The sequence below is a fragment of the Denticeps clupeoides genome, chromosome 4, assembly GCF_900700375.1.
Source record: "Denticeps clupeoides chromosome 4, fDenClu1.1, whole genome shotgun sequence".
Lineage (NCBI taxonomy): Eukaryota > Metazoa > Chordata > Actinopteri > Clupeiformes > Denticipitidae > Denticeps > Denticeps clupeoides.
In genome coordinates this window covers 21,362,411-21,387,229 of record NC_041710.1, presented here as the reverse complement: position 1 = coordinate 21,387,229, position 24,819 = coordinate 21,362,411, and the positions used below count along the sequence as shown (strand labels likewise).

At 44.7% G+C, this 24,819-nt stretch overlaps 1 protein-coding gene across 21 annotated transcripts in view; it reads right to left on the bottom strand.

The window, feature by feature from the left end:
- tenm3 (teneurin transmembrane protein 3) overlaps positions 1-24,819 on the bottom strand; it is a 255,412-nt gene that overhangs the window by 11,115 nt on the left and 219,478 nt on the right. For 17 of the 21 annotated variants that reach the window (XM_028977050.1, XM_028977052.1, XM_028977054.1 and 14 more), the window contains 8 exons: positions 23,605-23,724; positions 22,119-22,380; positions 18,520-18,787; positions 16,600-16,743; positions 8,209-8,458; positions 6,376-6,396; positions 4,118-4,350; positions 628-782 (listed from right to left, as the gene is read on the bottom strand). In XM_028977050.1, the coding sequence (XP_028832883.1) occupies positions 628-782; positions 4,118-4,350; positions 6,376-6,396; positions 8,209-8,458; positions 16,600-16,743; positions 18,520-18,787; positions 22,119-22,380; positions 23,605-23,724 (1,453 nt within the window). The remainder of the gene's footprint in view (positions 1-627; positions 783-4,117; positions 4,351-6,375; positions 6,397-8,208; positions 8,459-16,599; positions 16,744-18,519; positions 18,788-22,118; positions 22,381-23,604; positions 23,725-24,819) is intronic. The other 4 variants (XM_028977053.1, XM_028977057.1, XM_028977070.1 and 1 more) reach the window with 1 other exon arrangement.

Here is a 24,819-nt window from a genome sequence, read left to right as displayed (position 1 = left end):
AAAGCCCTCTCCGCAACCCCTGTCACTTCACACGCTCAATTATACATGAGGTCCGGGCCAAATTTAAGCAGTGGCTGCCACAGCAAGACTGCGGCACCAATCCCACCTCGAGTGCTTGTGACCGGGGAGGCTGGGTCACAGATCAGGTTATTTCAGACCAGGCAGAAACTCATCTATCCTTTTCTTTCCCCTACATCCTTTACTTCTCTGACCGCTGGATGATAAGAGCGTGAGCGTTTGAGAAGATCTTCTCAACACACATGAGCACAGGCCCAAAGGTTTCAGACAATGAGACACCCATGGGCTCCATACCCTGTCAATATTCAAGAGCTTTGATTGATGGTGACATCTCACAGCATTAAAAATACAAAGCTTGTGACAGGCAAGGCAAAGAATGGGGAGCAACTTGTCTGTTGAGGCAGGTAGAGGTGACCCCAGAACAGCCAGCAGGGGGGGCTCTAACCCTGTCAGCGGCACTCTACTGATCGTTGACTGTTCTCACGGGTTCCTTTCTTTCTCCAGTCTTCCTGCTCCGCCCACTACTTTCTATCTTTTACATCACCCATAGTATCTGATTCCAAGTTAAAGACTTTCCTCAGTCTCCTGAGGATCTGAAGATGTGTTTACCTGGCCAATGTGCATGCTGGTGTCACATGTGAGAGGTCGAGCCGAGGTTAGGTCGTTGGAGCCCAGCAGTGTGGAAATGATGCCGTTGCGGTCCACCTTTCGGATCATGGTTCCGTCCACAAAATATATAAATCCATTCTTGTCCACGGCGATCCCTAGAACCAAGGCAGGTACAGAGACAAGGAGCGATAAAGAGAAAAACAAAGATAGGAGAATTTAAGTTCCCAGATGTGACAGCGAGAGAGACGCGCACACACACACACACACACACACACACACACACTTGCATGCTGGAACAGGCGGAATGCGACTGGTACACATGTCGGGAGTTGGCTTTGCATTTTTCAGGTCAGTGCAGAGAAGCAGGCGGGTGAATAATTCAGGCTTTGCTTTCCAGCGCTGAATTATTACACAGGAGGGCCAGCCAAACGTCTGCTCCTCTCTGCCTCACACACACAGCCTATACACACACACAGACACACACACACATCTCCTCAAATACATCCTTACACAACAGCTCGTACACAGGCACACGTACACACTGACACACTCTCAACTACATTCCTCACTACAGTCGCAACATAATTGTGGCTACCCTGAGGTCAGTGTCCATCCTGAGCTCAACACGTTTAGGGAATGAACCTCTGAACAGATGTTATGGGCAGAAAGAAAGGAATCAGAGAATACGCTTCAGCAATCAACCCAGAAATAATGAAGGGGGGGGGGGGGGGGGGGGTGTTACATGCAACTTCAGATACAGATGAACTGGCTGCCTGTTACCATGGTTATGAAAAATGGATTAAAGAAATTAATAAAGGAAAAGGCAAAAAACATGATCTTTCACTTATAGCTAAAGGGGCTCCATGTTCCTTCTGGAAGAGTGGGGGGAAGTTACTCTTTTCTTTTCGTTCCTTTTCTTTCCATTTCTCTGTGGATTTCTGTTCATTTCTGCATTTATGGAGCCTCACTATCTCTACCTGCAATAGACCATCAGAACACATTCTAGGACAAGTGCACCATACAGCATGAGCTTCATCTGTATAAATACATAAAACATGTATTTTTATTGGATGTGGATGATATAGGGGCAGTGGTGGCCTAGTAGGTAAGGAAGCGGACCTGTAATCAGAAGGGTGGTAGTAGCCTAGTGGGTAACACACTCGCCTATGGGGGGACTGTGCCTGTAACTACTGATTGTAAGTCGATAAAGGCGTCTGATAAATGCTGTAAATGTAAATGTTCTGGGTTAGAATCCCGAGCTACTGAGGCCATGTCTCCAACACACTGCTCCCCAGGCACCTGTCATGGCTGCCCACTGCTCACCAAGGATGATGGTTAAAAGCAGAGGACATATTTCATTTTGTCACCATGTGCAGTTCTTCACAATCACTTTCACTTAAAGCGAAAACAAGGGGGCATTTTGCTAACTTGAGTTATGCTGTATTAACTGTGTTGTATACTGCGCATCTGTTTGGACCAACGTCTTTAGATTGCGTCTCCATGTCCATCAAAGCTGAGGGCTCATGGTGCTAATAATACCTTGTATTTGTCACCCATTTCTACATTCCAATATTTAACTGCCTAATAAAACAGGAGAAATGTATTAACACAGACAGGATACAAGAATAAAACCATTTCATGGAGCTGTCCATTTTGAGCCATCAGTTGGCCAGAGGGAGGAAATGTGTCACTCTTAGAGTGCCTGGTCCACTGGCATCCATAGGGGACCACCAGAGGACACAGAGATCCCCTAGCCATCTGCCACCTGCTCCACTGACATCTATCTTCATGTTTATTTATGTCCACTATCTTTTATTTTTCCTCCTTCAGTAGTTTTCTTTTTTACCACTGCTGAGCTAGAACGTTTGACATACACACGTATGGGAACACCCATTCTTGTGGAGGCCAGACTGTATTTTTTATTTTAGATTATTTTATTTGCTGAGTTTAGCTATAAATGCATTAAAGTGCAATACCAGTGCTATAGCACTTACAAGCCTCTCTGCTGGGCAGAAATATATATTACTTAGAGTTTCACCTTGAATATGAGTTCTATGTGTGTGTATATATGTTATTTATGTAGGATGTGAGCATTGCTGTAGGATGTATAGCATATTTTTATGAGATTCCCACAGCGTAAACCAGTGTTTGAGCAGGTGTGTGTGTTTTATTAATAACTTTCTTTCTTGTGAATTTAATTCACACTGCCTGCACGCTGAAGTCATATTTTTATGGCTTAATAAATTACTGCACTTCAACAAGCTCTGCAAATTAAACTGGTTCTGTCTCATGAGAATGCGTGGGCTTTTGGGTGAATATCAAAAGTGCTCTGGCTCTACGGTTTTATTTATGAAAGGTTGTGTCTCTGTGTACAGAGTTGTGTAACATACAATGAAAAAGCAGTGATAAGATTATTATTCCAACAATTGGGACATCTGAATACTGAACTCATTACCATGAATGTAATACATACAGTACAGGCCAAACGTTTGGACACACCTTCTCATTTAATGTGTTTTCTTTATTTTCATGACCATTTACATTGGTAGATTCTCACTGAAGATTCTCATCAAAACTATGAATGAACACATGTGGAGTTATGTACTTTTACTGCTTTACTGATTTTTACTGATTACTGCTTTGTACACTCTTGGCATTCTCTCGATGAGCTTCAAGAGGTCGTCACCTGAAATGGTTTTCCAACAGTCTTGAAGGACTTCCCAGAGGTGTTTAGCACTTCACTCTGCTGTCCTGCTCACCCCAAACCATCTCGACTGGGTTCAGGTCCGGTGACTGTGGAGGTCAGGTCTCCACTTTTTGTTAAGTACATAACTCCACATGTGTTCATTCATAGTTTTGATGCCTTCAGTGAGAATCTATCAATGTAAATGGTCATGAGAATAAAGAAAACACATTAAATGAGAAGGTGTGTCCAAACCTTTGGCCTGTACTGTAGTTAAAGCTATGCAGTAAGAATACCTTTAGAATGCTTTTTCACTACATATTTTTCTGTTGCAATGCTGCATTGTGGTAAATTTGTCAACCAACATAAAGATGATTTATTGTTGACAGTCATTCACATCCACTTTTGCCGGGTCCTTTTACGCAGTCAATTCACTTTCACCTTATGTCCAATTAAATGCGATAGTAGAATTGAAATCAAAATATGTCACTAGGGACGTCCATTGTGGTGACTAGCCTATTAAGCCCAAAATCTGTATCAGCTAGTGTGGCTAACATGCTCCAGTTAGCAACTGGTGTTTCAACATAAAAAACAACAACAATGCCTTTTAAATTGTACTTGAATGTTGAATTCTTTATTATTTTTGTATTTCAGATATGTTTCATGTTATATCCCAATGCTTTGTATGTATATATTTGAATGAGTGTATAAATATATATATATATACACACACACACACACACACACACACACACACACACACACACACACACACACACACACACACACACACACACACACACATACCTTTAGGACCCAACAGCAGGGCCTCCATGGCTTTGCCTCCATCCCCACAGCGTGCTTCATCAAAGGGCAGGCACTGCTCTCCTGTCCCTGCCACCACTTCTCCATTCAGGATGAGCTCTTTTGTTCCTGTCAGAACCTTGGGCCGATAGATCCGCCGTGAGTTTGTGTCCGATACGTACAGCTGCCCTGTCACCGGGTCTGTCGCCAGGTAGTACCTGTGTGCCGGGTTGTTGCTACAGAGAAGGGAGGAGAAGGCGTGTTGATGACCGGAAAGCAGACTGGACACGGAATTTCCTTGTGATCACCGCAGATTTAGACTGGACTGCTATACGTCAATACATAAGCATGGCTACCAGTATAGAGTGTGACACGGAACACAGACATCACAATCAGCAACACACTGGACAACAGACGAAGCAGATCATAAGAAGTGATAATGAAGACGGGAACGATTTTCAGAGATGGGCCGCGGTCACATTTTGAAAATAACACAGAAGTGTGTCTCTGTGCCCTTCGGAGATGCGAGAGAAACAGTGAACCTGGTACTCTTGTCACCGAGAGCGGAACGCGATATGACGGGAAATCACTATCGTCTGACACGGGCATAACGATGCCCAGAAGACTGTCACATCCGCTCAATCAGCGGCACATCCTTCCGCCACAACCCACCGACAACAGAAAAGGCGGCTGGGGAGAGACCCGAGGGGTGGTGGCATCTCCACGACAAGGGGCGTCTGTTGACGAAAGTCAATTAAGGAAGGTGCCTTAAAATAGCCTGTCAGAAACCTTACGTATGGGCGGAGACGGGTGGGATCTCGGGCGGTGTTCACGGCTGCTTCATGAATTTGCTGGGAGGAGGACAGATCATCCCTCATCTCTTTCTTCTTCTGCTACGACCTCTGCCGCTCGGTAACGGGTTATTTTTGCAGGAAATGAACATTAACCACGACGCCAGGGGGAGGGGATGAAAACCGGAATAAAGTGCTGATCTGACCACACCGGTGGTCATCTGAGCGTTCGGCTTTCAGCTGCCGTGGAGCCCGAGCCACGGAGCCACTTACAGTAAACAAACACTGGAGGAGTTGAACCTAATAAAGCATGGAATCGCCCAGGCTAGGGGCGGGCAACGAATGGAGAGGAATGGGAGTTTTGGGAGGGTGTGGGGTGACACCGGGGGCGGCAGGCAGCTTCATTAAGGGGAGCAGAGGATGGTAAGGGGGTGGTGGGGGTTTGCTGCTCCAATATTCTCCTGGCTTTATGAGGCCGTGTGGAGTGTTGGACGACGCAGAGGTCTTAATGACACCTACAAATGGAGCGAGCCGCCAGGGTGCGTGTGAATGTAGGAGGCTGTGGTAGCGCATAAAGCATTTAATGACCGAGAGGCCCTCTCTATGAATTAATGGCCCTCAAACTGTTATTAATTCATTACCATTAATATGTAAGATGAGGTTATTGTTGCTGCAAAGTCTTGAGGGATGATGGGCAGCGGAGGAATGCCACGACATTCTAAAAATACACCTCCACTTAAATGCCACATACCTGTGCTTTTCATTTTAAAATGCCTATTATAAGATAAACTCCTGCAGACAAAGCGGTTGGACACAATCATATCATTTATGCCAAATAATTTGTTGCCTGAAGGCTTCACTCAGGGCATTAAGAGATTTGCACAGTCATGTGGAGCTGACCAAAAGAACCAATAATGATCTGAGAGACACGGGACTGTGAAGCTGCTGATTGGCTGGGATCATGTTCTTTACGTAAAGAACAATGGCATGGTTTTCAAAGACTGCAGACAATATCCTGTAGAGCTGAGCTCAGTCCTTAAACACCTTGAGGAGCCACATGCATTCGTTCAGATTTATTCTGCCCCTTGTCTCACTGGCTTCTGCCGGTCATTGCCAGACATGGAACGAACAGTCTGTATATCTAGCAAGAAGGTGGCTTATAAAAAATATATGTGTTGTCCTTCAGCGACAGGAACCAGGGTAGTACCAGGGCAGAAAAGTTCCACTTTTCTGTTGTGTTTTTTGGACGGCTCACCACAAAGCCAGTCCACACAGATTTCTCAGGATTTGGGCAAATATTCTGGACAATTCTCAAAGCATAAGCCAATTTTGGGAGAGGTTTTTAAAAGCCCCCTAAAGCTCCTAATATAAAGGAGAGACGTGACTGTGGATTTGAAGTAATACACTTCACAGTGAGAGGGACGGGACCGGGCAAGCACAGCAGGCACGTGCACCATGGCTCAGGCTTACCTATGTCTGAAATCTTTATTTCTTCCGAAGCAAAGAGAAGAAAAGGCAGAAGAGGAGAAAACAGTAACAGACGAGCATGAGTCATTATTTAGTTTTTAAAAAAGGTCATATAGTGAAAGGACTTGCAATAAAAGCAGCATAGTAAACACACACACATGCACACCTACGTCTACACACACACACACACACACACAGTACAGACATGCAGAGCAGAGGCAGAATGGCGTTCACTGGTACAGTAGCTCCCTTCCCTTGTTAGTCATAACTCTTCACTGGAACACGGTAGTGACAGTCACACCTGCCGTGCCCCCCTCAGCAGGAGCTCGCCATTCCGCCGTCGCTTCACGCGTTCATAACGGCGCATTTATTGTATCCCAGACAATGAGCTGGTCTTCCTGAAAGGAGTCTTTAGCGTGCTCGCCGGATAGCGGGGCGATGGCATGCTGTGATTATATCACACTAAGGACTGCTGTCTTTTCATTTATTCCAGCCTCGTCTTCCCATCATTTTAATGAGGGAGTTTCATTTACATACTGTATCTTTCATTATATGCACACACGCAGGCCATAAAAACCAAAGTGCATGCATCAGATGAAGAGAGAGAGAACTGACACTGGCCAAAAAAAACAAAGTGTTGTAGGAAGCCAGTGAATACGGAAGAAATATTGTAAATTAAAACTATACAGCGTGTCACTGGTAAATAAACGATGTGGGAAAAAATATGTATGGATATAAAAAATACGGAAGCCACATTATAGATGAAGATTCAGAATGACACTTGAGGAGGCGGTGAAATGACAGTAGGGCCCACGGCTGTGCAGGATCTGCCATCATTTCAACCCATTCCTGTAAAGTACCTGAGAGACTGATCTGATTTCACACCAAATCACCTGCAAGTGTGTGATGGGCCGATGGGGTGATGGGGCTCTGCGGTGTGTGCACGTGTGTGTAAAAACGACAGCGAGAAGAGATTCTTTCCACTTCTCTGGATCTGATCAGGGGAATGTCTGCGCGTCTGTGGGATTGTGGGATTGCTGAACCGACTGGCCACATGTGTTCACCTCATGTCTTTAATGTAAAGGTCTTTCTCTTCTTAGGGGGGTCACTGCAAAGCACGCACTGCCAGTCCTAATAACTGGGAAGCTGTGTGCAGTATTTCACTTTTATTGTAAAAAATATTAAATTCCTTCAATGACATACATATGCACTGTATTATTTTAAAATCTATCACACATCTTTCATTAAAATAACAATCACCAAAATAGTCAAAAATGTTTTATTAAATGAAAGAATAATAATAAACAATATTAATCATGATAATAATAATATATTAGGGGTGGTGATTTTGTTATTTTAATTGTTATGTATAGTTTTAATATTTAAGAAAATTTCTATTTGTGTATTTTTTTTTCTGAACATATTTACAAGTCTATGAAACTGAAAAGGAATGAATCAAGCTTCAAGATGCATTTCTCTTTCCCCCATTTCAGAGAGGGAATATGCACTCACACACTCACTCCCTCAAACAAGTCTTTGATGTTGAAGACACTTTGATGAAGACGGCTATGGTTTATAAAATAGAAGAAATCACTGGTAAGGCGATATGTATAAAAATTTCTGCTTTCTCATGTTACTGTGTGTAATTATCTAAAACCAGGATGAGACATGAATCATGGGGACCGACTCTAACGGAGAGGGAGGAAAGAACACTTCTTTACATGAACCAAGTACTAAACATATCCTGAAACCAGCATCCAATTCATAAAAAACTCTCTGTGATGTCACTTCATCTAGAGAGGATTTTTTTCACAATTTTCCTCCATCCATCTGTACCTGAGCTCCATGACACTGGTGACGTTGCCGGATGGGAAGATGCGCCTGATGTAGTTGAAGTCCCCCACAAACAGGCTGCCATCCGAGCCGCAGGCCAGGGCAACGGGCGCAAGCAGCTTGTTCCCATCTGCCTGGCCGTTGCAGCTGGGGCACGAAATGCTGCGCCGTCGCCCATTGCCCATGATGGTGCTGATCACAGGAGGCTGCTGGGAAATGAAGACATTCTCACCATTGCCCTTGTACAGGATGCCTGTGAATGAAAGGATGGAGAGACAAAAGAAGGAAGGGAATTAAATACAATAATATATGATATATATATATATATATAATAGAATAAAAATGACTCTCAAACAAACACTGACAATAGCCTGGCTGTGATTAAAATTGTTAATAGAGCCAAAATGGATGACATTTGTCACACTTTAGGGGTCGATTTTATTCACCTGTCTTTCATTTTAGAAAAATGTTAAGCTGTCAAAGTGGACAAGTTGTCACTGATATCGACCCAGTAAATACCCCCTCCCTTTCCTCAAAGAAGTGCACAGCTCTGTTGTTGAGTTTTTTCCTCACTGTAGATAAACACATCTAACAGCAGCAGTCCAGTGATGTCTGCTCTATTTGCATTTGGAAGTGTGTAATTAACTGTGGCTTTCAATGTTTTATTTCCAGATGATTTTCACCTTCTGAAAAAGTGATCAAAGTACATTGGGAGTTTAAAAGGGTTTACAACTTTGTAAATCCCTTTTTATTTTCTTGCAGAAATTGCAATGCTAATTTGCTGGCTTGTTGAGAGGAGTTTATCTGATGTCAGCCTTGTAATCAATGCGTGGCGTGGAGCTGCTGGAGTCCTTTTGTACCTCTGCAGTACACAATGGAAACTTTGCCACACTCTGACTCCTTCACCCGTCTCTGCAGGACTCAAAACACTGCACTGTGTAGCACTGCATGCAAAATATTTGCTCATAAAAAAGAGAAGGAAATCAAAATTTGATTTGGAAGCTAAATTAGAATCTATTTTTTTCTTTAAATTTTGAATTGAACAAAGAAGAAAATAATAACATAATTTGTCAATTTTGTGCATGCTTGATTTCATTTCAGGTATTAATACAAGCAAATGTGGTATGAATTGATCCATTATATTTTAACATAAAAAATATATTTTTTAAAATGATACAATTATATATTTCTTTGGTTAATTTACTTTTGCCATTTAAAAAGTTGATAGTAATGAAGCATAGGAAAGGTTTAACAATTTAATGCACCAGTTGCATTTAACAATTAATTAATTATATACAGATTCATTTATTAACTTATATAATTTGTCCTAAATATATAATTTCTGAATGTTTAATATATATCAATTATTTTAAATAAATGAAATAAAATGTAAGTAATTTCCATAAAAAATAATAATTGATTTCAATTTAAAATACTGATTTAAATTATGATAATTAATTATTTAGGGAAAAATAGTCTATTATGGCTGTCATCTAAATAAACTAATAACAGAATGATTAACTATGTGCTCTTGGCATATGATTCTTATAAATTCATTCTGCAGCTCTGTCCTACAGAGTAAATAGAGCACTGTGACTAAGCCTTGCGGCTTCACTTCCTGTCTGAAGTCTGGAGACTTGCTCACCCCGAGGGCTGCCTATTTACCCACAAGCCTCAGCCAAAATGTAGCCATCCTGCAGTATGCTCCAAGTGGCAGAGTTTGCGTTTGACAGGCAGCAGGCGAGAGAAAGTGGGAGAGCTAGAGAGAGAGAGAGCGCAGGAAATGCCACTGGCTGTGGTTTTCTGTCCTCAGATGGGCCACTGCTTTGAACCAAAGCTCTGAGGTTTAATATCCTGCCTGAAGACATACAGGAGAGGCCAGCTCTAGTGCAGGGTGAGTATCGACCAGCACTGAAAATGGGGTGACATCTAATGGTAATACTGAATCTTCAGCCACAGATTTCACAAGAAAGTGCTTTCATTTTATAATGCGGAAAAAAATACGAATAAGCAACACAGAAAAAATCCCTACCCACATAAATAAGAAAAAAAACAATGCCAAAAATATTTTGAAGAAAATAGTTTGAAGAAAACTTAATATAATTAAAACAGAATAAAATAAAATATGACAATAATATTAATTGCACTACCAAAAACAATATTCGTAATATATTAAATAGATATGTACTGAATAAAACCACAACAGTTGTTTTTAAATTAAGTTAAGTTAATAAGTTAAATTAATTTAAATTATTTACAAATAATTTACAAATTGTCTGGACAGTCTTTTACAAATAGGTATAGGTATTTATATCTCTAATTCATGTACAAGGTGTTGAAGAACTAAAATGAAGAACAATATGAAGAAAAATATTTGTGTGCTCATAATTTATTACAGTGGAGAAATGTTAATACATTTTAATGTGCATGAGGCCTTTAAATTCCTGAATTTAAATTTCAGCATCTCTCTCTGTCACAAACACACACACACACACACACACACACACACATACCAATAGATGGATGGCACTAAAATAACATGAGCCACCACAAACCGCTGTCATCCACCAAGGACTTAAATAAGACTCAACCACAGCCTCTTTCAGCTGACTAGCAGCTCCGCTCACTTCCTTCTGCTGTCCTTAGCCAAAACTGCAGCCTCGCTCCACTCCCATGGCCACATTTATGAGGCAAGGAGGAGACGAGTTCAACCAAGTCCCAATCTCGAGCAGCGGACGGAATTCAAACAGCCCAAATAATTACAGCAGGATATTAAATCACTCGGAAAACATCAGTAAGATGCAGCTTTGTGGAGGGACTGTAGGGAAGGGGTGTGGGTTGGTTTGAAACCCTGTGTGTGTGTGTGTGTCTGAAAGAAAAGTGAAGAGAGGGGTGGAGTTGGATGCATCAAAGAAGCACTTCAAAGGATGACTTCATGCTGTGCGCGCTAAATTATTCACGTCAGGCAACATATTGGAATTCTGTGCGCGGTCTCACTCCGTTTGCTAATTACGGCCAAGATCAATGATGCCATCTAAGCCCCCCACTCCAAGCAATGGGGCAGAGGGTCCGCCAGGCTGCCCACACGTCACCATAAATCTCAATATGTCCCACCTCTGATCGGCGGCCCACCATCGATTAAGTGATTGAGCAAGGGAGCTCCTCTTTCTTTCATTCTTTTTTTTTTTTTTTTTTTTTTGCATCTTCTTTATTTAAATTGTGGCTAATTCCGTGCTGTAGCGACGCACAGTTAACAAAGACGAATTGGTCACGGAGACTTGCTGAAAGAGCAATATTGTCTCCTAGGGACATGCGACCTTGACTTATATCCGGGTGCCTTGCAACGACTCACTGGCTGTTAAGAAAACCCAGAGGCACACACCCAAACGCGAAATCCTCGTGCACCCACAAAAACACTCACTCAAGGGCTTCACGCTCCACCACTGGCTAATCGAAAAAACACAAATGGCAGATTACTGATTCATGGCCGCTTCATACGCGGCTCTATTACTGTACTGAAATGCATACATCCGCTGCTGGGTTTACGCCGGCACACAGAGGGACAACGGCGCGCCCAGTTACGCACCAAACCACGTTTGTTTAAGCCAAGAACTCTCCACCGGGAGCGCCGACGTGACGCTTGATGGAAACCGCCGAATGTAGGGCAGTTTCTCCGGATGCATTTCTTCAAATAAGCCGTAAACCTGTGTTAGCGAGGCCATATTTGGGGGGAAATGGATGACCTTGTGTTGGCGGTGTTGGGTCCTAAATAACCGGCGACACGGAAGAGGGGAGGGCCGCTGCATCCCCAGCTCTGCGCCATTCAATTTACACATCATTTACACCTCCACAGCATCCCGCTCTTTTTCCGTCCCTCGCCACCGCACTTGCTCGCCTCACTGTAAAAGGCGCATTAGAAGAACAGGAAGTGTGTGTACGTGTGTGGGTAAAGAGCAGCTTACACTGTGTGAATGCGTGCACCACGTTGTGTGACCTCACTACCCTCCCGTAACACGCACACACACACTTATGAACACACACACACTGGCAGAGATGAATGGACTGGTGGTCTGCTTCACGCAAAGCGAGAGGTCTGAGTGCTGGTCACACAATACTGGTTTTATCCAAAACAACTGAAATTAGAATTCTACACTGTCTTTACTTTCGTCTTTAAAGTCACGGTTGAGGACCAAGTACCTGCGGTTTTATGGAGAAATTACGGAGGAACAGATATCTAATCAAAGAGAGTGAAAGAGAGAGAGAAACAACCACACTCTTCACCACACCCCCACCACATCCAGCTGGTGAGGGTTGTGGTTGTTAAAAGGTGTGTGCCACTCGTTCAGGTGCAGTGCATTTGTGCCCTAAGGGATCCAGGCATCCTGCTGGGCCAGGCAGAGTGGTGTGGCTGCGTGTGCCCGGTTCTAACTCTGAGTGGACCTGATAAGACCAGATGAAAGCTGCTAGAGAGGTGAAGAGGAGAAGCACACCTCCAGGAGACCCACATTAGAGAGCCAGAGCTGGGCTCGAGGTACACCGTACAGCTGCCATTTTTCACGATGCTGTCATGCATACACACGCACTGTCTCATGCACACACTCACAGACACACATCACCGCTCTAACTCACACATATAGTATCAGTATCTCTCATAATTACACAGGCAGTAGAGTTGAAATTGTCATGTCTGTGGGTTCATGCATACCCTAATGTTGTAATGATGGAATGTTCCTTCCCTCAGGAACCGAGGAGGTAAACAGAATGGCAGAGCACTAGGATTCTACGTGCATTCTTCTACTGATATCTTAGTCAGTACCAGATGTCCTCTAATGCATCACATGGAAAAAGGACAATGAGGATTTTCCAAAGATATGTCTTTTTTCAATATGGTTTGTTTTAGGGTTATAGTTACTTGCATGGTTAGTTGTCACACATGAATTAAAATAGAATTATGTTTGTGTGTGTGTGTGTGTGTGTGTTGGGGGGTGGGGGTGTTTTTTTTTAAGTGAAGTAATTGTCACATGTGGTACACAGCAGTGCATTTAACCCATCACCCTGAGTGAGCAGTGGGCAGCCATGACAGGTGCCCGGGGAGCAGTGTGCAAGTGGTGGCTATGGGGTGGCAGGGGTGGTTGGCCCATTCCAGTTTGTGCCACTATGCCCTTTTGGGTTGGCCATTAATGCATTAGACATAAGAGGGGACCCATGATGGGCCCTGTAAGAATAAAACACACACTCACACACACCCACATATATACACACTCCACTTCTCTTATCAGCTCTATTCAGGAAGGTAGCTGAGAGAGAGAGAGGCAATCGAGTGAAAACTGCCCATAAGTGAAGGAGGGCAGAAAAGCCCACAGAGCCTTTGACTCAGTATGTCTCAGTGGACGCTTCAGAGAGGGAGGCAGGGTGGGGGGTAGAGCGAGCGAGAGAGAGAGAGGTAGAGAGAGACCTCACTGGTTTACATAAGGCAGAAAGTGTGGCTGAATGTGTGGCTTTTAACAGCCAGTCCAAACACTCAGGGCGTGTTCTGCAAGCTTATGTAAGAGAATCCCTGATAAAAGATTCATGCTAAATAATGAATGAAAAAGTGGAAGCTGTGATGTGAGTGCATATCACTCAAAGCCAGACTCTTCCTGCCTTCCCCTCTGTTTCAGAAACACAGCGGGCCGAAACACAGCGGTCCGTTCCCCAGAAGAGTCCAATATCACAGCACTGGGATAAACAGTAAGTGGCTGCATTTTGAAGGAAAAGGAGTGTTTCTTGAATGTGTCTGAATGTGTGAAAGAGAATAAAGAGGAGGATCTGGTCTCTCTCTCTCTCTCTCTCTCACACACACACACACACACACACACAGGCATTCACAGCCAGAGAACTTGAGATCTGTTTGTGTGTATGTGTGTGTTTTTTTTCATTGGAAGGATGGGCAGTAATCTGAACACCATAGTGAGAGGTAGAGGACACTGGGGAGAAGACACACATACACACCCACACACCCTATGCACTCACACACTTCCTTCCCGTGACAAACAACGAAGACGAGTCTGACGCGGCCCCAAACGGCCCAGTTCTCCCATTACTGTCATTACTAGCATTACAAAGAGACATGTGTTCAAGTCTGGCCTTGGGGGCTGCTTTCTTTTCACGTAGACACACAAACACACTTAGGAAAATGCCCCGTGTGTTACCCAAAAGCCTATCTCAGTGTCCTCACTGCCACACAGACACATACACAATAAGTATCTTCTGTTCCCTGATCAGTCTCCCGATGAACATCGTTGGCAGGAATCGTTCTCTTTTGGGGATCTTTGTCCATATGAAAGCACTCTGCTACTGGCAGCCATTTTGGATCGGTTAGATTAATCAGCAGGCCAATTAAGTTTTAATGTGGTGGCAGCAAGAAAAGCCTACAAAATGCCACATGCCTTTTTGGGAACACCGGTAGGCTAATCAGCAACTGTTGAGGCAGGGTGAGGGTGAGGCCACGGTGGCCATCCTGGAGCTGCCAGTAATCAGCGGCCTAGCCTCCCTCTGTGTGCAACAGCAGGAAACTGTGGCAACGAGAGCCATTTTAGGGGCCTTGGTAATGACTGGCTATTATCCCTCTGTATGTCAGTGGAGCAAGGTCCCACTGAAGCTGTGGCGGCCATTTTGAGTGTGTGGAATTCAGCAGTTTAAAGTCCATCTCAGTAATAGTTTAGCAGCAGGAAACTGGCTTTGCGAGGGTGGGGAAATCAGCGGTTATTATACCTCTGCGAATTTGCGAGGAGGGAACAGGCTACAGCAGCCTTGTTTAAATTATTCTAAGCCCCCCTCTATGTGTTCTTGTATCAGCAGGCAGAGGAGGCAGTGGCAGCCATTTTGGTTCTGGTGGGTAGTAATCAGTGGACTGAGCCCTTTGGCTCCTACAGCGACAGTGTGAAGAACAGTTTTAAACCCAGTTCCCAATGTTCTACCTTCTTTCTCTGTCATGTACACACCGGTGCAGTGGGTGAGGCCACAGAATTTAATCAAAGGGTTGGGAATCGTCTCTGAACAGGCAGACCACGCCAGCCACCCGATGGAGACAAAATGGAAGACAACAGCCAGGCATTCTGGGACGTCATGGGGTCAGCAGAGGTCTTATTTTTCCAGTGGAGACAAAAGTAAGGGGGTGTTGGTAGGTATACGATATGTTGGGGTAGGGGGGTTGCTATGAGATGAAAGAGTGAACGAATTCCTTTTGTCAACTGGCACTAAGCTGGTGGATGATAAAAAGAAGCTTAGCATCAGTCAGGACACCGGTGTCTATAGGAGCAGGACAGAGACACAGTCCTCAAAGCAACCTTTTCAGTCCAAAGCGAAGCCCAGTCACTACTAATGCTGCTTGCTTTGTACGTTCATTATAGTCGGCATTAGTTCCACCACTCCAGAGAGAGGGAGGGAGATTGTTAAAGAGAAACCCAGATACTGATGCCAACAAATGCATTCTAAATCAAAGCAGAGAAATATTTTCTCAGGCCATTCCTTGCTGAAGCCATGTCTGTGCCCTCTCATAGCGCAGTGCTGCTCAAGCTGTATGAAAAGATTAGTGGGCCCATCGCTCACAGGTCGAGCTGACTGCTGGGATTGTGCCGTTTCAGAAAAGCCCATTTGCTCGTTATTATGGGGGGAGATTGGGGCCTACTCCTTATGTCTCCATTACCACGTCTGGCACCTGATGGACACCTTTTTCATTACTCTGGTTACAGACCCAGCTTCCTGAGGCACCTGGCACCACCAGCATCCACACTGACCTCCTAACCACGGAACTGATTGCCCCCCTGCCCCATTAGCCCTTTGATAATGACCAATCCTGCACTATATTTAATTAGATACATCACTCAGTGCGACTGATGTCAGTTTTTCAGATTTTAAGGTCTTTTCATCGTTGGATATGCTCTCTTAGAATTCCAGTGCCACAACAATAGGCCAGTAAAGTCATGGAATATACTATATCAAACTATGTTTGTACTGCCCACATCTCGCTATCAGCACTCTGTGTGTCACTAACATTGTGAGTACACTAGTGAGTGGTTAGAGTTAATGGAAACAGGCAAAAAATAAAACATTTGTATAAACCCCAGCTACTGTACTTCAGTGAACACTAATAAACATGTCAGAAAATATGCTGACAGCAAGCCCTCAGGTTCTTGTAAAAGCCAGACGGGCCGTAAAATTGTGCATTACCTTTATCCATATGTATAGTAAGTGGGATGCCAATGAATACAGTTTTCACTTTTAAAGCAGCATGTAAACTGTCAAAAACAAGCAGCATCCCTTCAGCGCACGGCCAGTGCGAAATGATGCGTGTGAAGCAGAATGATTCGTTACAACCAGGGCAAGTGAATTTCCTTCAAGATGCTGGTTTACCGTTCTGCACGTCCAACACGTGGTGTTTGTCCAGTGTCCAGCCGCCCATGTTGGAGGCATCCAGCTCATATCCCTGGAGCATTGCTGTCCTTTTTTCCCACAGGATTAGGTCCAGGCACGACTCATACTCAAAGCCCACTGACACTGTAGAGAGACAGAGAGACCAGCATGAGATTCGTATGTTTACCATACTCAAAGACACAATTTTTCATAGTGCACCATTATTACCATACTGCCCTTCAAATTAGCCTTGTACCTTTGGAGGGGACTGTTTGTCACATATTATTTTCTTTTCTTATTTAGTAGTCAAGGTAACTGCACAGCAACTCATAAAATACACCAACACAAAGTAAGTTTTAAGGTAAGGCATCTACAGTAATTGAAAAGAAGATGGCACATCAACACTGAGTCTCAGTCACTGCACAAATGTATTCTTTTAACAGATGTGTTTACAGCTTGTGTCCCTCCGGGGTAAAAGTTGGGTTAAGTGTGTTACTCAGGCGTACAACGGTACAAGCAACATTTGAGACACTTGAGACTCTGAGGGCTAACAGGCTGATTGTAGTGCTAAAAAAGCTTTCCCCCTTCACATGCAGTCATCCGTCCCAGACAATGACAATTCACCTGCCAATTCGTGTCCCCAAAAAGTCACTTTTTCATAACTTCTGCAAACAAACCTGATAACAATCTCCAAAGGCAACAATCTGCCTTCGCCTCCCCTCCCCCTCAGCTCTGCCGACATCAAATCTTTTTAAAATCATATCTGTCTTCAGCCGATCACATTAAGCTGGCGACCTTGCGCACCCCTGTGAGAATCGATAACCACACGGGCGAACCGGCGAGCAAAATTACCGCCGTAATGCAATTGGAAAAACCAAACTCTGATGAGGGAGAGAGGGAGGTGAAATCCCGATCGATAACCTAAGGGGTGGGACTGCTGAGGCCAAGGTTTGCGTCCTGTGATTTTCCGGTTAAGAGCTGCGTACGTTACTGCTGATCTATACCTACAGCTATAGGCACCCGCGCTTGTTGGTATGAGACTGAAAAAGATTACTCCCCCACCTCATCTTTTTTCATGCTGGCTTGCACTTCCTTTTCACATGAGTGGCTGAAAATAAAAGCATGCGTGCCGGCCGCTAGCTGCCAGCAGGACTGCTTTCTCGGCCCAATAGCCAGCCCTCCGACTAACAAATACCGCCTCCACTGTACGTTACACATGCACACTCATACAAGCAGCACCATCAGCAGCTCCAGGGAGTTCACAGATGAACAAGGAAAAAGAATTAAAAACAGCCGCAGCCGTCCGAAAAAACTGGGGTGAAGAGAGCGAGAGAGAAAATAATAATAAATAATAATAATTCTCTAATTATATTCATTATATTTTATATTTATATTGTATAGGAAACAAAACATATTTTTACTTTAATTGAAAAAATAAAACATTACCGTAGGGCTTTTTGGAAAGCTTATATTAAAAATAGATTTACGCAATTAATGTTTTTTAAGAGGGTGGAAATCAGGTAAGACCAGAGTGAAATATTTAAACACAGTACATGTGGCATGCAGTTCACAGCCTTTTTGGGTCTTAAGAATTAATCAGGATTAATTGTGTTTAATTAATTGCAAAATGTGTGATTCATTCAATTGATTGACAGTTTTACTTGGCAAGGTCACGAACAACGAAAAGACCAGCCATTAAACCCTGCTCATGTCCTCTAGCCCTGCCATTATAACTGTCCTACTTGACCATGATTCTCACTTCACTACTGAAAATATGATGAACAGAGATTATGGGATGTCACCTTTTGAGCAGCCTTGAATGCTTTTCATGAACCTCCTTCGCTTGCCCTTTCCAGGAGAGTCAGCACCTCAGCCATTCCTTTTCATTTGCATCCAACTCCCCGCCCTGTCCACACTCACCTACTGCCTCCGACATGCCGTAGACCTTCTGGTTGTACGCGTCGGTCTTGTCCCAGATGAAAGTGTAGGACAGGTTGGGCTGGGCTGGGAACCACTTCTGGAAGAGGCGCCCCACCACGGCCACCATGAGGTGCACCTTCATCAGGTTGAAGGGGATGGTAGCCTGGGTCATGCTGACCTTCAGCAAGGGCTTGTAGCCAGCTGCCCGCGAGCTCAGGTACACCAAGTTCAGGTCACTGCCTGGGATGGCCGTCTCCTCCTGCAGGACCTGTGACATCAAAGAAAGAGAGGGAAGGAGAAAGAAGGTTAATGGTGATCAGGAGAAAGAGCGACGGAAGGGCCTAGGTTTTTAAAACGAACAATGGAAATCGACTCGAGAAGAACATGTCCTCATCCTCTCCTGGAGTGAGCAAGGCGTTTTCTCATCAGCAGGTTAAAGGTCAACCTGTGGGAGTGTGTAACCTCACCGGCTCCAATCAAACACCAAATTTCACAACCGAAGGGAGGTACCTCAGGAAGCATCCAGCTGGCACGAGGCCTGGCGTGGGCTGAAGGGTACAACATTCCGGGTCCTGAGTGGTATATTGATAGCACCGAGAGAGAGTGTGTGCGCTTCTGTTAACACTCTCTCAGGGAGGGTTCAAATTGTGCAGTGCTTTCCAGCGGCAGCACAGCAATAACAGAGACTTAACACTCTCTCCCTCTTCACCCCAGGACAGTCAAACTACACCTGGAAAGAGCCTAAACCTTACCCCTCCTAAAAACCCAATTCATCATCCCTGCTATCTCTCCTTCCCTCTCTTCCTGTCCTCTTGGAACTGCTTGACGTCCCACAGTGATGGGACACATCAGATTTTCACCGAAATCTCAGGACAAAAAGACATCTTGGACACAGGCCCCTTATTTTCCTTCCTTTCCTTCCTAGTTTTCCCCCCCCTCCGGGTTGGATCCTGCTGTATTTTCATTACATGTCAGGAATGGTGTGAGCACTCCGGGCCTTTCTCCTGCAGGCCTTTGATATCCAATACGTTCAGCCAATGACAACAGAATCAATCAAAATGAAAAACAAATTCGAGGAGGACCGGGATATGGGGGAAAACCTCCAAAGACTGAATAAGATTGAACAGATTTAACATCCAAGTTAACCCCCACAATCCCTTTTCTCTATAATGTTAACAGCCTGCACCATAGCGACGGTCCCCAGATTTCTGAGGACTCCTCGCCATCAACCTAACTCCATCTGACATGCACTCTTAATTACCATGAGTGTGTGTGCGTGCGTGTATATGCCCTCTCGTGTGTATGGCTGCCCCGACTGTGTGTTTTCTTAAGGGCAACCTGGAGGTCTGAATAAATTCCGCCGCTGACCTCTGCACCGCGCCTCCGCCACCTCCACACCTTGTGATGTTTAATTATCGAGAGTGTGTTAATGACATGGCTGGCTGCCTTTCGCAGGCTCCCCTCACTATCTCACCATCATACAGGGACGTGGAATCTTTCCAGTAAGTTCCTTCCTTTTCATAATGTTTTACGGCAAGAAAAAAAAATTCTATGAGAAACAAGTGAGTGTTAACACTTTGTTTGATATATCCTAATTTTAAAAAAGACATAAAAAGCTGCCTGCTAACAATTACTACATTATAACTAATAAAAACTATCATTGTGCTGAGAGCTTCATTTACAAACGTCCTAGCTTGGCTGATTTTGGAATATTATAGCAGCCAACTCCTCTGCACCGGGAAACTCATACAAACTCACATACATCATGTGTTTAATAAACGTCTTGCTTTATTTCCTGCAATCGCTTTCTTTTGTGTTGTTCATTTTTTTCCACCCCACTTCTGCATTAGAGCCCACATTTAAGAGCCCAGTATGATGAGTGTGGAAACGCTGGGTCTGTAGCTACTAAGTCTTCCGAGGTTTTTTTTAGATATCTGTTTGTCGTTAGGACACGGAACAGCTCGTAAAAAAAGCCTTCAGGCATAATGTTCTTAAGCCAGATCCTGTTATTAAACGCTAACTTTGTTCAGTCTAATTCTGTCTATTCGGTGTTCCACTTATGGCCAACTGTAATTCAAATCAGGGACCTTTTCACTCCAGAGCTGGATGAAGAGCAGAAGACAGTTCTAGAGTGCGAGCATAAACTAAAACCATGACAGGTTGCATATGCGTTTTGACAAAATACACATGCATTCAAGCTCTCTCTCTCTCTCTCTCTCACACACACACACACACACACACCGACACACACAATCTCCAAAGAAGTCAGGACAATCAAAAGAGACAGAACTTTAGCCAACTGGAACCATGGTGCTGCTGTCTGTCTTGGCCTGCATAACAGGAGAGTTCTGGTGTGGTGCGAGAGATAGCATGTGTTTGGCTGTAAGACTGCATTACAGAAACATCTCTGTGATGGCATGATAATGCATAACTGGTTTGGATGGAGCTCGGGGTCACAGGGAATCATGCGAGGATCAAACACACCAGTACACTCGGAGCCAAGGCTGATGGAGAGCAGAACGCCCCGCCGACACTTCTAACAGACAGGCTTTTAGTCCGGCTCTGGTGTACGGACGCGTGGCATGAAGCAGCACAATGAAACTCCATTGAAATGAAATTCCATCAAAGTGGACTTTCCATCCGATCCCTAACAAACACCCAACACTCACAGTTGAGATCAACTTCAGACTGGGCAGCGCAGGGCACCAGTGCAAAGTTTCCTTCGGGTACAGAGCGTCTCAGTGAAAAGAAATGGAGAAAAAGTTCAAAATCGGTTCTCCCCATTATACGCTGTACTTTCTGTGATAGACTCTAACCCAAGCCCCTGAAAAGCACAAGTGGGTATAAAATGGGTAGCTAGATGGAGGATCATACGCTAAAGGGAGGCTGGGAGGCTGCGAGGCCGCCCTGTACGTGCTGAGGAGGCTGGACTGTGGGATCTAGCAGCACACATGGGGAGGTTATGAAGTCCTTATTAATAAATAAAGTCAGACGGGGGACTTGAGCTTCTAAATTCTGCTAAACCGCACAAGAATCTGCTGAATAAGGTCTGAGATTGATTTCACTCCAGAGATGCATTTAACATTACTTAAATCCTTCTATAAACGGCCGTTTGATAGTGTCTGCTCTTCATTTTTACTGAAATATAAACTTGGGGGGACATCTGACTAATGCTAGACCAGCGTATTTACACGCGTAAATGCCAGAAAGCATAGTGAAAACAGAAACTCATGCTTGTATTGGTTTAACACACAGACGAAAACAAGGCAAAAGCCCTCAGTGTAGATCTGCATTCCTGCACCTCAGATGAAAGCAGGGGGGTTGGATCCGATCAGGCAAAAAGTCCGAACGCTCTGCTGAAACCTCGTCATGAGAAGGGGTGGGTTGAGAAACAGTGTGTGTCCAAAGGATTGGAGAAAGTTGGAGCATATGTGCATTTCAGCGCTGAAGGTCAGCTGTAATGGATCTTCTCAACGAGGCCCACGTTGTTCTGGAACTAAGTAAATGCTGAGCGTTGCCAGTGTAAACTCGATTTCCACAAAAACCAGACCAAGCTGTTCTGCGTGTTTCACAGCTTAACTCTTGATATCCTGTCTCACCTGCGTCTCAGGAATGATTGGGCCGTCCTGAGGGGAGGACCTGAAGAAGGTGGAGAGGGGTGTGGCCACGATGAGGGGGTTGGGCCTGACGAAGCCGCTCAGGTCGCAGCTGGGAATGTCGTTCTCTTCTTTCTTCATCACCAGTGTGTCCATCACGTAAAACACATTCCACGGGATCCACACCGTCCGGTACTGCGTCAGGAATGGGGCGCGTTCGAAACTCAGGGTCAGAGAGGCACCGCCATTCGCCAGGATGTCAAACCTGCAGGGGGAGCCACAGTGAGAAAGAAATATACATGCAGATCAGTTTTCTCCACACTCCATAACTCCATCTTCATACCAACACCTAGTTTCTGTTAAAAACACACACACACACACGTGTAAGACGGTATCTTTACTTTTCTTTGACCTCATAAAAACGCTAAACACAAGTAGGGGTGACAGAAAATGAATTAGATGTGAGAGCAAATTATCCACTCCTCTCCATTCTTCACTCCTGACATGCTGCCTGACCACCTGGACCGGTGAAAAATGTTTTGAAATGCAGCAGTGCTCTTTATGACTCTTTATGCCTGCGTATGTGTGTGTCTGTGTGTGTGTGCTGAATGCTGTAAATAGTGGCCTATTTACCCGAGAAGAGAGATAATCATGGTGGACAATGTGAACAACAGACACACACACACACACACAGGCTGCAGAATTGTGGCGACTGAATCGAGTTGTTCACTTTTGCTCACACTTAAGGTCACACATCGCAGCGCTCAGTCTAAGTGGGCTAATCTCTCAAGCTAGAGCTCCATCTCCTCCTGCAGTGTGGTGGTGGAGCAGAATGGAAGTGTAAGGAGGCCACTGCACCTTTGCAGAGTAAAGTCAGGACGAACCCCAGATCTCACCTTGACTGCAAACACTCTTCCTCTCTTCCCTTTATACATGTGTATATACACACCGTCCCCACTGTTAGCACCTACTTTTGCTTGTGTGTGTACAGGTGTGCAGGTGACTGTCTCGGTGTGAGGGCCACGGGTCAGAGGGAGCGTTTCCTGTAGTGGCTGCATGTGCGTGAGGGGCTGCGTTAATGTGGAGAGCGCTGGCCGTCTGATTGATTCTGCCCTTGTAAATCCAATGCATTTTAAACAGGCGGCCATTTAAAACTGCAGCAGCCGCACTGGCGCAAGATGATCTTGGGAGATATGCAGCGGGGACACGCACACACATGCGTTCACACAGGGTAAAAGAGACAGAAAGGGATATTGAGGGATTGACACACACACACCCGCGCGTGCCCTCCTTCAAACCAATATAGAACGCAAACACACAAAAGCAAATCCATATTGGCAAACACAATCAGTCTGAAAGGCCACTGACTGTTATCTCTGGAGATTAAACAGATAAATTTTTTTGCTGCCGAGCAGAACATAATGCAGTGTGTGTGTGTGTGTGTGTGTGTGTGTGTGTGTGTGTGTGAGAAAGAGAGCGAGAGACTCACATGCCATCTTGCCGTGTGATGGTAAAGCCGTGGTCTGGGTAGTGGATGAGGGACACGTTGACTCCGATGAGAGGAGTTCCATCCGCAGTGAGCACCTGTCCTCTAATGATGGACACAAGACTATAGAAGAAAATACACACAATTAAACTTCATTAACATAGTCACACATGAAAACCATCCATTAAAACACACACAAACACACACACACGTTCACAGCCTAAGACCATTATCTGATTAAGTGCATGTTAAATCTCTCAGCAGCTCACACACTTCCAGCAATGCACATAAATAAAAACAGCCTGTGTGTCTTATTGTCCATTATGCTCTCCGAGCTGCCACTCCCGCTCACACACACAAGCCCATCCTGCGCCTATTATTATTCATGAGGCCCATTTGCTTGAGTGTGAGTGTGTGAGAAAGGTCATAACTCTGTAATAGGTTGACTTCACATGTCTGTGGGAAGCTCTGGCCCCCTGTCCTCCTCCTCCTCGTCCTCCTCTCTGTCCCTGGAATCGATGCTCTGAGTGACTGGGAGATAAATCCTCATCTCTGTTTCTGTACAGCAGCAGCAATCCTGACACAGGCCTCAAACGAAGGGCGGCCATGACCAATTAAACCAAACTGCCGCCTGTCTCTGCCTGCATCTGTCCACGAATGTTTCAGAACCACGCAAGCTGTACAGTGCGTTATGACTGTGTGCGTGTGTCCAGGAGGGACAGCAGCTGTCCTCTCATGGGCTGATCTTTTGCAACTCATTAGGTCTTTAGAGGAAAGCAGTAGCTCCTCCTCTCTCCTTCGCCCGGCCGCTTGACCCTGGAGTCCTACTCTTAGGTAAACAGTCCATAAATTACCCTGCATCTCCTTAATGTACCAGTAATTTATACCTCCCATTTTCATTGCAAGTGTGAATATTTGTGTGTGCGCTGGCTGTAAAACAGGGGGGACTGTCATCACCAATCACGGTGGTAGAGCTCTAAAAGCCTGGAGAAACGGAGCGAGGGACAGTGGGACTTTTAAAGAGTTTATATTGCCCGAAATGCGGCATGCAGTGCTGGTCTGATTGATGGATGCATTACTGACAGCAGTGAGCAGTTTATATCCTGCCCCACCCATTATACCATTCCACTTCAGGGGGAGCTGTGGCTGTAATTGGTTAAATGGAAGTTGCACATGTCAATTTGGGTCATATACACATTAATCAGGGTCATGACATCA